The sequence below is a fragment of the Palaemon carinicauda genome, chromosome 33 (genome assembly GCF_036898095.1).
Source record: "Palaemon carinicauda isolate YSFRI2023 chromosome 33, ASM3689809v2, whole genome shotgun sequence".
Lineage (NCBI taxonomy): Eukaryota > Metazoa > Arthropoda > Malacostraca > Decapoda > Palaemonidae > Palaemon > Palaemon carinicauda.
The window spans coordinates 13743822-13758821 of NC_090757.1; the positions used below are offsets into that span (position 1 = coordinate 13743822).

General features: G+C 36.9%; 1 protein-coding gene and 1 long non-coding RNA gene across 6 annotated transcripts in view; one reads left to right on the forward strand and one right to left on the reverse strand.

Annotated features, from left to right (window-relative positions):
• Positions 1–15000, reverse strand: part of LOC137626076 (uncharacterized) — a 563951-nt gene that overhangs the window by 99228 nt on the left and 449723 nt on the right. The gene's annotated exons all lie outside the window — the stretch shown is intronic.
• Positions 1–15000, forward strand: part of LOC137625863 (uncharacterized) — a 30726-nt gene that overhangs the window by 15093 nt on the left and 633 nt on the right. For all 5 annotated transcript variants that reach the window (XM_068356787.1, XM_068356784.1, XM_068356785.1 and 2 more), the window contains 6 exons: positions 74–227; positions 1136–1226; positions 4685–4858; positions 5762–5889; positions 11921–12026; positions 13194–15000. The exon at positions 13194–15000 is cut by the window's right edge and continues 633 nt beyond it. In XM_068356787.1, coding sequence (XP_068212888.1) covers positions 74–227; positions 1136–1226; positions 4685–4858; positions 5762–5889; positions 11921–12026; positions 13194–13300 — 760 coding nt within the window. In that variant the 3' untranslated portion in view covers positions 13301–15000. The remainder of the gene's footprint in view (positions 1–73; positions 228–1135; positions 1227–4684; positions 4859–5761; positions 5890–11920; positions 12027–13193) is intronic.

A 15000-nucleotide genomic window follows, 5' to 3' on the forward strand; every position in this document is an offset into this window, starting at 1 on the left:
TATGGTAGAAGCTACTGTCCATTCTTTACTTATGAAAAGAATATTGATCAATTTTAATCATTTCCATTTCCAGACATCAGGACAGACTACTGAAAGTGAACGACATAAGCATAGCGGGATGGTCGCACAATTGTCTAGTCGAGTTCATTCGAAGTTTAACTTTGTCGTATGCTTACGATTTGGGAGACATATCGCAGGATACAGCCTTTGAAATGCCTTTCAGCATGGTTAGTAAAAATAACATGATCTGATTCGTAAACTATTTGTATATAAATATATAGCTTCTACATACGTATATATGTGTACATACAAACACACATGATAAATTTTGCACATTTAAACGTGTTTTTCATATTCAAATAAGCCATATATATTTTTGATACATTAATGTCTGGATTCTCTTAACGACCTCGGGATCAGAGCCCATCTATACGCATATATATAATCCAAAATGAACACACAAAAAAAAACTAAAATAAGTTGTAAATTGAGTTATATTTCGAAAGACAAGCTGTAATAATATATTCAAATCTACACATCTGAAGATGTGAGGAGAAAGACAATACATAACTTATTACGACTATTTATACAGATATATATATATATATATATATATATATATATATATATATATATATATATATATATATATATATATATTATAAATATAGATATATAGATATAGATATTATGTATATAAAGGACATACATGTATGTTTAAAGTTTTCCTATTCTAACATGAATTTCATGCTTTCTTATGCTTCCTATCTATTTCCTTCTTAAATTTTTACTTTATTTTTATTGTCTCCCGGTTGTCTATTACATTATCATGAATATTTTCTTATATCTTCATAAGCAAACATCATAAGTATTCATTTCGCAAACTTATTTCTTCCAGAAGCCCACTTTGAATTACATATCAACTATGGGTATTATCATGAACAATATACAAACTGTTGGTTTAAGAATCAGATTACAAGTCTGTGATATCAATGGGAGTTAAACCGTCTAAATTGTATTATCAAATGCTTTTCTGACATCATCCAAATTGCCCTAACCTATCTCTAGCTCTTGCATTAGATTATAGTAGCTCTACAGTATAATCCAACATTACCATTATCGGATGTTTTTATAGGAATTTCGGAGGACAGGAAAGGCTATCCGATCTGCAGAAGAGTCGCCGAGCAGTAAAAGAGTAGCAGCTACGATCAGAATTCGAAAATTAAGTAAGCAAATTACACTAGTCAGCTATAAAATATACTCGTTTTCTTTAAAAAGCAAAGTGGTGAAAGAAAACGTGTCTTTTTCCTGGCGTATCCTTTTTTGGGGAGAAGTACGCACAGCTGCTGATTAACACGATGCTTCTACGTGCAAATTATAACTTTGTGAAAATTAAACCAATAGCTTTGCTTAATCCAACTCTTCATTGGAATAAGATTATGCTGATTTAAGGCCCTCAATACTTCATCGTCACCTAAAGTCTGTTCTTTAATAATATTCCGAATAATAAAAAAAAAGGCTTCACATGGCATAAAATATAAGGGGAATCAAGTTTCCCAAATTTGAAATTTATTGTTGTTATTGTTAATTATGTTCTTGACAAGAGAGCTTAACATCAGTGCTTGCTTACTTTTCCTTTCAAGCAATTCTAAGGGCAATAGGGACGTTACAATAAATTAGTTTGATTATTGGTGCATTATAGAATGTAGATATTATATCAACAAAATATGTATAAATACACATACACACAGGCCTACAATTTCCAGAGACTTACTTTATAATATTCGATAGTGTAATTTTATCCAAAAGAAAAACACCAAACATGCCATTATACAAAACACTATTTTACATTGTCTAAAATTTTCCTTCTTCATGAGTGTATATATACACGCAGTTTATATATATATATATATATATATATATATATATATATATATATATATATATATATATATATATATATGTATATGAATACATTACATGTCCAGCCAATTTATAACTCAAAAATGACTGGAAATGTACTGTATATACTAGAAAGTGTTATGTATGCTGGTATTTTGTGATGTCTTTTTTTTATCAATATAAAAATTAAATTTCAGATCAAAATCTTCAAGAATTTAAGTCTTTATTAACACCCGGCCTAGGAAAGTCGAGAACAAATGTTGAAGAAGTGGAAGATACACTTCTTGAAACTGGAATGTTATATAGGAAACAGGAAAAACAAGGAAATTCACGAAAGTCCCACATTTCAAATGAGTGAAGGTTCTTAAGTCCCACATTTTAAATGATGGAAGGTTCTAAAGTCCCACATTTTAAATGATGAAAGGTGGTTCTAAAGTCCCACATTTCAAATAAGTGAAGGTTCTAAAGTCCCACATTTTAAATGAGGGAAGGTTCTAAAGTCCCACATTTTGAATGAGGGAGGTCCCACATTTTGAATGAGGGAGGGTTCTAAAGTATCACTTTTTAATTGAGGGATGGTTCTAAAGTCCCACATTTTGAATGAGGGAAGGTTCTAAAGTCCCACATTTTGAATGAGGGAGGGTTCTAAAGTCCCACATTTTAAATGAGGGAAGGTTCTAAAGTCCCACATTTTGAATGAGGGAGGGTTCTAAAGTCCCACTTTTTAAATGAGGGAAGGTTCTAAAGTCCCACATTTTGAATGAGGGAAGGTTTTGAAGTCCAACATTTTAAATGAGCCATACTTTTTATATGAGGGAAGGTTCCAAAGCCCTACTTTTTAAATGATGGAAGGTTCTAAAGCCCTACTTTTTAAATGATGGAAGGTTCTAAAGCCCTACTTTTCAAATGAAGGAAGGTTCTAAAGTTCCACTTATTAAATGAAGGAAGGTTCTAAAGTCCTACTTTTAAATGAGGGAAGGTTATGAGAAGGAAAACTGTAGTAGACAGTGCATGGCTCCACAGGGGAAAAATGGTGCAGGGAAGATAGATAATTCCATTAAGATGTTTTCGTTTCAGACCCTGCCAGGGCAATGATGCTGGCAAGGGTTCTTCTCAACACCGAGTATATAAAATCTGTAAAGGATCTCTAGGAAATCCCTAAAGTTTCCTTAGGATTCTTATGCACGGAGAACATCATAATCTTGTGTCTTTCCATATTTGTAATATAGCAACATTTTGAGTAGATTTTATGTCATAATAAAAGCACAATAAAAAAAATATGAAAGGGCAATATTCTATGAACTCCATTCATTTTACAGATGTCATTGGGCATCGGTAAAAAATAGGAAATGTGTGAAGGGCTAGGTACAGCAAGGGAAGAACTAGAGGAGATTGAGGGCATGGGGGTTTTATCACATATGCTCATTACAATTTACGGACTACAGTTTTTGGTAAAAAAAAAAAAAATAAAAAAAAAACATTATCGAGTTGGCGCTTCTCTGCAGCTGGTGGCAATATACTAGCACAATATCAGCACATTCATTAGAGAGTCAGCACATTCTACCAAGAGAGAATGCAAACGAGATTTACGAACTTCTTTTGTTCCGATGTACGACAGTGAGAAATACGTAAATTATACACGATATACAGTATATATATATATATATATATATATATATATATATATATATATATATATATATATATATATATATATATATATATAGATAGGTTGGTAAGTGATAAATATCCATAAGAAATCAGTTCCACGCCCATGTAGAGCATAATCCTTTTAAAAACCATAATTTTTACAGGTAAAACATACAAGTATGTTGTCGTATGGCATGCCATAACTTGATTTGAAACGCGAAGAGAGTTTCAAGGACCAGGCGTGAACCCCTATAGCCAGACTAGATGGAGTAAGAGTCGGCGGTAGGGACTATCGCTGGAAACACGATCCCTCTTCCCTTGGTCCTAGGAAAAGTCTTGGGACCTGACCATACGGAAGTACCCGACAGACGATGTCTTATAGAGCGACTTGACTATAATAGTCATGTCACTCTATATGGAATTGGCTTTGGAATTGTGGTGTAGTATGGGTGACTCCGTTCTCCATTCGGCGCCGAGGTGCAAATGAAAAACGCCGCCCTCGCACCATGAGATAAAATCTAAGAAGTTGGACATCAAAATGGAAGTCTAGAGGAAAGCTGAAACGAGGGTGCAGCTCGTGGGGGGGGGGGGGCCACAATGGACGCTGCCAAGGCCCTCTTTTAATGCTCACAGTGCACCGCGTGAAGTGCGTTGACAGTACTATATCACATGAAAACTTAACGACATTTAACTTATGATTTCTAAGAGACAAATTATATAGATATTTTACCCATTGATTAATTGATTTATTTTGAAATTTCTGGCATCCTGACATCAAAGGTCATTGACTTTCAATTCCTGAATAAACTAAAAGTGGAATGAAATCTTGACAATGTCTATGCACTTGAAATTGTAAATACAAAATTGGGAGCAAAGTGAGAATATATAAATATGGACGGAATTACAAGTATCGTTAGAAGGAAAAATTTTGAAAAGTGTTTAAAAAAAAAATAATGCTAATTTATGAGTCTTTCGCAAAAATCATTTAATTACCTAACATGCACAATGTACTAATACTAAAAAGTATTGTACAATTAAGTCACCCTAACAGGTATGGCAAAATAAATCTCTACTACAGTTACTACTTTACTATTTAAGAAGTGTTTTTAATCTTTAAAATGTATTTCCCCAGGAGCTACTGTCATGTCAGTCCACGAATCCGTGGTTCGAGTCAAGTATAATTCCACGAGTACAGCTCGGATAAGACTGATGGCCTCCGAGGAAGACCTTTATGTCAAGACCAACACCTCAACCAAGAACATTGTTGACATTGAGATCGGGGCACATACGTCACAGGAGGATGAAGGTATGATTAATGACTTCATGGTTACATCATTTAAATTATCGTCAAATTAAAATTGTCTGAATAACAATTGTCTTGACGAAAAGTGTGGATATTGAATGGTTTCGCCATAAAATCAACTCTAGAAGAAATATTAGCATGTTCCCTTCATTCTACAGTAGAATTAAAATAACTAGAAACCGGGATGATATCAGAATGTTAAAGTATATCAAACTTGATCTAGATACGATTTGGAAAAATTCCTAATATATAAGTACTCAAATCGGACTTGAATCTCGAGTCTAATACACAGATTATTCCTAAAATAAAATTTTATATTTTTTGTCTAAAGAAAAAAAACACATTAATAAACTTTTAAGCAGTACTATGACTATCAAAGCTATCATTATAATTATTATTACCTTCATGAAATAAACATTATTATTTTTATTATCATTATCATCATTATTCATTAGGATCAACATCTCCGTTTTGAAATGATTGCAAGGATAAAAAACTAAACAATTTCCTCAAAGATACAAAGGTGTATATACTCATAGCTATCTAAAACGAAAGATTTGCCTAAAATATATTTTTAAATGGATTAAATAGTTTTAAGGGTATTTTTCCATTATTAATCAGGATGTACTCCAAAAGAAATGAATCATTTTGTATCAGCTTTAGTTTCCACATTTTAAATTAATAAAAAAAAAAAAAAACATACTGAACACAGTTAATCTTTTATTAATTGATTGCATGGTTATGCAACGCATAAAAAATGTATGATTAACTCCATTTCTAGTTATAAAAGAATATCGATTTATTATAATCATGGTAACAAAAAACACACATTTTAAGAAACGAAGGACTCCAAACATCAATTATCAAAGTGGAACATCTCATGGAAATAAGCTTTGTATATTCCAGTGTACTTCCAGTTGCACCATTTCCACGTGTCGCCAGCAATTCCAGGATCAGGAGAAGTGGTCGTCATTGAAACGCCAAGAAGAAACGGATATCTACACGCTGTCTCTCCTACTTGTGTGTCAGTCATGGTTAGTAGTTACTGTTTACGAGGGTGTGACGGCCAAGAGAAAGGTTATGACTCAAAAGGCAGGATGCAATCAACTGAGTAACTTTATTAAAGAACACTCTCCTTTATATACAAAACCTCAAGGCAACAGGAATTTTCATGTTCGAGAAACAATGTTAGAAAGGAAACACGCAGACATGTTTATTCAGGTTCTTTTTAGTGCGAGGGAAGTGCGCAGATACAAGCATAATATATACAAAATAATTTATGTACGATCGTGTGACACACGGTTGGTACATGGCTCCCCCCCCCCTAGAAATGACATACTGTACATGTTAAATAGGGCGCCCTGATCTAGAGAGGCGAACTGTAGGCGGGTCATCTGGCAGTAGATAAGCAGGTTTTAGAGGATCAATGGAGACCCAGTCTTCTTTGCCACGAATGTTTAGTAGGAATGCTTTCGGACTGCATGGGATCACAAGGAAAGGGCCCGTGTAAGGGGGCGTTAGCGGTGGCTTGGTAGTGTCATTGCGCAGGAAGACGTGCGTTGTAGAGTGCAAGTCTGTTGGTATGTGATGCTTCGCTGGGGGGTTGCAAGTCTGGCGGCATGGAGTAAATTTTCCCACGACGTGACGTATGCGCTGGAGATCATCGGCGGAGGTTGTAGAAGGAAAAAATTCGGCAGGGATGACCAAAGGGTCGCCATACACCATTTCAGCTGCCGAGACGTCGAGGCCGTCTTTAGGAGTGGTCCTTAGTCCCAGGAGGACCCAGGGAAGCTGAGTAAACCAGTTTGAATTTACCGTTTCCGAACGATAATGTGAGGTTCTCGTAACCGTAGATGGGTATTGTAGATCCGTTGGCAGCTACCAAGCGGACGTCGGCAGATGTAGACAGACTACGTCGTGTCTTGAAGTTTCCTTGGCAAAAGAGAACGACAAGCACCCGTGTCTACCAAAAGTCGCACGCCCGTTCCTGCATCATGTAAAAAGAAAAGATTAGAAACACGGGAGGCCACCGCCACGAGCGATGGCCTACTTACACGTTTTTTGGCCACTGACAGTCCTCGGCACATTTCTTCGCGGTTGCCCCGAATCTGAAGTGGTAGTAGCAAAACTGCGGCGGAAGTGAAGTAGTAAGTGGCTGTAGAAGTCGTTTGTTGGGGCGCGAGTGATTGGTGGGTGGTGGGTGGCTTTGTCGCCGCTTCGGCATGTCACGGGGTAGGCGTGTATGTCCTACAGCATTCATGTCAGCTTCGGTTGACATTGAATAGGCATCCTCTTCGTCAGCGGTGGAGGCGTTGATGGAGGTTTTAAGGTAGCTATCCATAAGGGCGTCGGCTTTGGTCATCAAGTCCTTTATGGGTAAACTAGCGACATCGGGTATGGCGCGTATAGGTCCGGGTAAACGGCGTATCCAAAGGGCACGAAGTAGGTTCACCTCGCGAGGAGAGCCGTCTGTAGCAGGTTGCAGGCGAGCGATACTGGTCATTTCCCTGAGGGCAAGCGAAGCCCTTTGGTCCCCCAACGGTTGTTGAGAGAGCTGAAAAAGCTTTGCTATACGGGTGGCTGGCGACGGCGAGTACTGCTGCAGAAGGTATGTTTTGAGGGCGTCATACGCTATTGGGGTGTCTCCTTGTTCACAAAGCCAGTCGGATATTTCTGAGAAGGTGTCCTCGGGTATAGCCGCGAGAACATAATCTGCTTTGGTGGTTGAGCAAGTCACGCCGTTGATGCGAAACTGGACTTCTGCGTGCTGAAACCAAGCAAACGTCTCTCCGCTGGCGAATGACGAAAGTTTCAATGGGGGAGTCGCAGCAATAACTTCCGTAGAGTCCGCCATAGTACCAACGATGGAGGGGCGAGGGGGGGTGGGGGTGGAAGGCGGTGGGAGCGAGTCGACTTCCGGGGTCACCAATGTGACGGCCGAGAGAAAGGTTATGACTCAAAAGCAGGATGCACTCAACTGAGTAACTTTATTAAAGAACACTCTCCTTTATATACAAAACCTCAAGGCAACAGGAAGTTTCATGTTCGAAAAACAGACAATGTTAGAAAGGAAACACGCAGACATGTTTATTGTGGTTCTTTTTAGTGCGAGGGAAGAGCGCATATACAAGCATAATATATACAAAATAATTTATGTACGATCCTGTGACACACGGTTGGTACAAGGGGAATAAGAGAAAAACTTTCTTATCAAGATAGTTCGAATATCACATTTAGCAAACAGGACATATTGTCCTGCTTCTTGTGGCTAAAATACCCATGCTTATATATATATATATATATATATATATATATATATATATATATATATATATGTGTGTGTGTGTGTGTGTGTGTGTAGAGTGAAACAAAACCGTTATAAATTTGAGTTCACCATTCAATTAAATCACAAAACAAGAGCTTGAACATTATGAAACACATGAAACCTCTTAACTTTGAATAAAGTAAGGGTAAAAGGCACTTAAATATTTAATTGGAAGTTTTTGAATACAGTGTCGTAAGTTAGATTAGTTTTAGGTTAGGTTAGGTTATGATACAAAACATCCCTGTACTTTACTAGCTCCGTGATAGTTTCGTACAAGCGTGCGACGTGATTAGAGGAAGACATCAAAATTTGATATACAGTAATGGCAGCTCCAGAACAACTAACTTTAATTACAGACAAGACAGTATCTATAGACCCTCAAGTCACCTAATTCCATGTTTAGATTCAACAGGTTTTTTGTGGAAAAGGTTGACATTGGCTTAAAAAAAGATAATATAACAACGAAATGATAACATAAATGATTACAATTTAAATTAGCTTTTTACATTCCTAGACTTTTTTTAGGTGGATACCAGTAACGGTTGCTGTGTTGAAGAAAACGTAGATAAGGCATCCTTCTTCATTTACGTGTTGCTGCTGCACGTGAATTATATGGCTCTCCCTGAAGCAGACATGCATTTGAAAGAGGGCGAGAGGGGGATCGTCTTGTAGGATATAGGCAGGTTTTAGGTGGTCAATGGTGATCCAACCCTCTTTAACCCGAACGCTGAGGAAAAATTTTGCAGTACGACGGAAGACAAGGAATGAGCTCATACAAGGGGGTGCAAGTAGTGAGTTGAGAGCATCTGTGAGCACAAAATTCTTTCAGTATGAGCTGCTTTGATGGGGGTTTGTCAGCTTGACGGCAAGGGGTAAATTTCTCAACAAGATGATGTATGGACTGGAAATCCTCGGAGGTGGCGGCGGGTGGAAAATATTTCTACGGGGATGACCAATAGGTCGCCACATACCATTTCAGCCGCTGAGACATCTTTGGTGTCCTTCGGGGGGATTCTCAGTCTGAGCATGACCCCGGTAATTCATGAAAACCAACTAGAGTAATTACAGTGGGACATCAAAGCTGTTGTGAGGATATGATGGAAAAGTTCCACCATTAGGATGGCTGCGGTGTTGTAAGTAGTAAAGCCATAATGATATCCACAATTGAGGTGTGAAAGTGGCACCCCTGTCGGAAGGGATATATTCTGGGATGCCTAATCTTTCTTATCATTATGGAAGTAAGACAGCAGTGCATGAGGCAAATGTTGCATCTTGCATGGGGATGTCTCCAGGCCAGCAAATGAAGTGATCACCGACTGTGAAAGGTAACAGTCCTTGTGACGTGGGTAGGATCCCAACCCCATTAATGTGAATGCAGGAAAAACGACACTGGGGTTGATAAAAAGTGCCCACACCCGAATCCATGATCAATGGACTTTTCAAGTTCAACATGAAATACATGACCAGACCCAATCCTTGGTATATTTAGTAATGCCAAGCCACATGAACTTTGACTTCAGTAACTCTGCAGTAGATAGACTGGCGAGTGGGGAGTGAAAGGCCATGGATCAATTGATACACTTGTTGGTGCTTGGGGATAGGTATCCACAAGCGTGGCCTACCAGTAGTTCACCATGCGCAAGAACTCCTGCAGTACTTTGACAGTCAAGGACGTGGGGAATTTCTGTACTGCTCAAAACTTTTCAGGGAGGGAGATAATGCCCTCCGGACTGATGCAATGCCACAAGAATACCACTTCCTTGGTACCAAAGGAACAGTTGTCATCCGTAATTACAAGGTTGTTCTACTACATGTGATGTGTAGGTGGTCTTTTTTGGAGGGTAAAAATTTATTATACCATCTACGTAACATCCGTAGAAGGGGAGGTCCCCTAAAATATCATCCATGAGACATTGAAATTTAGACTCTGCATTACAAAGGCCAAAGCAGCAAAGCAGGAGTAATTGAAAGTATGTGTGTGTCAAAGGGGGTTTTGATTGGGGTCTGGGGGATGTCTTCTGGATTCATGGACACCTGATAACGCCTATTCAGGAGGGCGAGGATCGAGAATACCTTGGTGCTGTAAAGGTAGGTGGTGATGTTGGTGAGGGAGTGGTGGTCTACTCCCCATAAGAAAACAGGGATACATGATTCTTTAAGACGATGTGCAGAGGCAATGACCAAGGACTTGAGGCATATTGACAAAGCTCCATTTCTTCCATTTTGGCAAATGTACGTTAGGTTGGCCAAGGCACCAGCCACCCGTTGATACACTACCACCAAAGAATTATTGGGTATTTTGACTGCCAGATAGTAATACATTGGAACCCCCTTTGCTTACAGCTAATATTTCCTCTGCATACACATACACCAAATAGTCTGGCTTTTTCTTTACACTTTCTCCTCTTCCATCATACACCTGACTACATCAAAATAACTGAAAAATTCCTCACCAATTAAGGGGGTATTTACTCCAGTGTACTTGTTCAATAGCTACTTTCTACTTGATAAGGATAGATGAGACCCTTAAGCTATGGCAAGCTCCAATTTTAAGAGGGCACTCTAAAATCAAACCATTGTTCTCTAGCCTTGGGCAGTGCCATGGCCTCTTTACCATGGTCTTCCACTGTCTTGGGTTAGAGATCTCTTGCATAAGGCGTGCAAGCGTGCAGTACAAAAGATACACTCTGGACACAATTCTATCTGTTTCCTTCTTTCCTTTCCTCACTGCACTATTTTCCCTGTTGGAGTCCTTGAGTTTATAGCATCCTGCTTTTCCATGTAGGGCTGTAGCTTAGCTAATAATAATAATAATAATAATAATAATAATAATAATAATAATAATAATAATAATAATAATAATAATAATAATAATAAGCAGGTGTCAAGGGTCTGAAAATTTTGCAAACACTGGGGGCTCAGTTGCCTTGACATGGTGATAGATAGATACCGTGTTTGGTGGGAACTATGGACATTTGGCGTAATTCTGACCAGAAGACGTATAAGAGGTAAAATAAGGTGGGAGGTGTAGATACTGTGGGCGGGCAGATATGAAGAGTGACGACAGAGGTAGCAAGTGATAAAAGATGTCGATGAGTAAGAGATGGCTTTGACTAAGTGTTGATGTACGACTTCAGCCAGATGGAAATGGGCGAGGAAATATCCAATGACGAGAGGCAGTGTAAAGGCTGCACCGATGAAATTCCACCAGTACCTGATGCTCTAAGCAACAACAACAACAACAACACACACACACACACACATATATATATATATATATATATATATATATATATATATATATATATATATATATATATATATATATATAAAACGTCGAAGGATTTGTAAAAAGTTTTCTTTTAGCTGTTATGGTGTAATATTTCAACGAAAGCAAATATCTATCAAATTAAAAGCGAGGAATTTGTCAGTTTCATAGAATTCTAATCAAAGTAAGCCTTCTTTAGAGTGTGCAAGAAAATAATACCAAGCAAGTGTTTCCAAAGCAACGGGAAGCATGTGACCCCGTTATTTATTTATTTTTCTATTTATTCTAAAGTGAGAAATAAAGTTATTCTAATAACCTTTTCCACCTCTAAGTCATCCCATCATAATCTTTGAGTAAATTAATGGTTGAATAAAATCTATAAATACGAAAATATACAAGCTAATCGGCATATTAGTTAACTTAATTGTTTTTAATTTTATTAAGAGCCTATTTTAATTTTTCTTCATTACAGGCAATGACAACGCCTCCAAGCTCCTTCTTCCAAACAGACAACCGATTCTTCTACATTTCCAACGTACATGGAACTTCAGCTGTCAGAATCAAGCACATCAATACTGGTGAGTTATAACGACTCAAAACGTGAAATTTAAAGGATATTTTATAAGATACCTAAGAGTTAACACGAGTACAAGTATACTGTATTATAGGCAGAGATTACGTTTGGAAGCTTAATGAAGTGCATAACACCACCCTTTGGTGGGAGTAACAAAATTTTCTCCAATTCTATGGAAACAAATAAATGATTAGATGGATGTATGGAATCTGAGAATTTGGGACCAGTTTTACTGCCCAAACGGGTAAACAGGAAAAACCGGAAAAAAAAATAAAAGTAAAACAAGGAATAAATAATTTTTCTAGCAATATTTTATTTCTTAATTTTCCAATCAGTGGTATTCCAACAATCCACTTACGCATTCTCACCTCTGTTCTCTCAAGCTTAGCTTTCTCTTTTCGTCTCAGAGCCCACTGGTCTTATTAGTGCTATAATCTTGACTTTTAGTTTGTTTAGAATTTTCTAATCACATACCGCTCTTAATGTTATTGAAAACTGACGTCATTACAATTTATTTACCTAGTACAGCCTCAGATATTCTTTACGTATATTTCTTGTTTTAAAATTGTTTTCTTGGGTAGGGAGGATTTCTATTGATCTATTCAGAATCGATGTAGGAGCGAGGGGAGTGATTCTCCCAAGGAAGATTTGAAATATTTGGTGGCAAAATTTGCTAACCATATAACATTAAAAGTCTTAGTAATGATTTTAGTTAGCCACTTATTCAGAAAAGATTCTGACTTTATTTATCCATCTATTTAGAATTATATTAATACTTTTGTCAGACATTTGCTTGCTATCTATTTAGAAATTTTTTTTTCAAGAATTTTCTAGCCCCATATTTCGGAACTTTTTAAAAACTTTTGCTTTCCACCTATTTAGGAATTTTTACAAGACTTTTGCTAGCCATTTAGAAATTTTTCCATGAATTTTAAGAGTCATTTACTTAGGAATTTTTCCAAGACTTTTGCTAGCCATCGATTTAGAAAATTTTCTAAGACTTTTGACAACCACCTATTTAGGAAAATTTTCTAAGACTTTAGCTTACCATCTATTTAGAATTGTATTGATATCTTTCACTATATTTAGAATAACTTTGCTAGCCATGAATTTTGAGATACTTAAAATTCATTGAAATGTCAAACTCTTAATACAGTATTGTTTGTTTCAGGTCACTATCTCTCAGCAAATAAAGACGGATTATCGCTGGTGGGGCTAAGTGAGGACTTGACCCTCCCGAGTTCTACTCAATTCGAGAAACTCCAAGTTGATTGTTGACCAAGGGAGTGAAGAATTTAGGGTAAAATAATATGGGTGACGTACCTTGGGTTCTTCGAAAGCAAAGAAAGGGATAATAGTCGTAACCAGAACTTTTGATTAAGGAAGTTCATTAGTTTTAAGATAAATATAATTAATCACTTAAGAAAATAAAAAAACTATCCCTTATAGAGGCAATATGGGTGCCTACATGATAATATATTACAAGAGGAGTAAATGTTATAAGTATTTTCAAAATGAGATTCCTTTAGTGAGTTTATAGAGAGCATTAATAAACAGATTAACATTTCAGAATGAATACTGTACGCATTCCCTTATTAACTGCACCTTGAAGCGTTACAGCTGATGAAAACGAGTTAACCGTTAAACTTCTTTTTTTTTTTTTTTTTTTTTCAAATCAATATATTACAAATTCTATTTACCCATTTACCATCCTGTAATGCTTCCCGAGATATCTGCGGATTAAATTTTGTTATGAGCGATCAAAAACAAAAATGTTTTAATGTTGTAAATCCTTAAAGAAGGTTGATGGCGATGCTTGGTTTGCTTTGTGAAACATACTGGGAAACACAAGTTGGCGCTGCTGGCCCCATTAATTTCGCAGCATGTGTAATATTAATTATATAATCAAATGAAACAAATACGATATTCAAGAGAGAGAGAGAGAGAGAGAGAGAGAGAGAGAGAGAGAGAGAGAGAGAGAGAGAGAGAGAGAGAGAGAGAGAGAGAGAGAGAGAGACAGGCATGGAGGAAAGTAATTATGTTCAAACACCACAGCTTATAACAGAAATTAAGTTCTACTCGTATTGCTTAATTTAGTAATCGTTGAAAGTTAATGCCAACATGTAAGGACAATCGCCAGTCAGCATATACCACTTTTTGAAACAGAAAATGTCAATCAGAATTTGCATCATTTGTAGCCTTTAAAACTCATCTTGTGTTTTCACAAACTTGGGGAGTTGTTGATGATTCAAATAATGATAGTAATACTTATATTGATATTGACAATAAGATTATTTCATCCCTGAAATTCTTGACTTGCAAAGTCATACAGACTGTAACTGAACAAATTTGAATTATTATTATTATTATTATTATTATTATTATTATTATTATTATTATTATTATTACTTGCTAAGCTATAACCCTAGTTGGAAAAGCAGAATGCTATAAGCACCAGGGCTCCAACAAGGAAAATAACCCAATGAGGAAAGGAAACAAGGAAAAATTAAATATTTCAAGAACAGTAACATTTATTAAAATAAATATTTCCTATATAAACTATAAGAACATTACAAAACAAGAAGAAGATAAATAAAATAGAATAGTGTGCCCGAGTGTACCCTCAAGCAAGAGAACTCTAAGCCAAGGCAGTGGAAAACCAAGTACAGCGCTATGGCACTACCTAGGACTAGAAAACAATGGTTTGATTTTGTAGAGTCCTTCTCCTAGAAGAGCTGCTTACCATAGCTAAAGAGGCTCTTCTACCCTTACCAAGAGGAAAGCGGCCACTGCACAATTATAGTGCAGTAGTTAACCCCTTGGGTAAAGAAGAATTGTTTGGTAATCTCAGTGTTGTCAGGTGTATAAGGACAGAGGAGAATGTGTAAAGAATCTATTCAGTGTATGTGTAGGCAACCGTAACTAGAGAGAGAGGGATCCAATGTAGGACTGTATAGCCAGTCAATGTACTCTCTAGC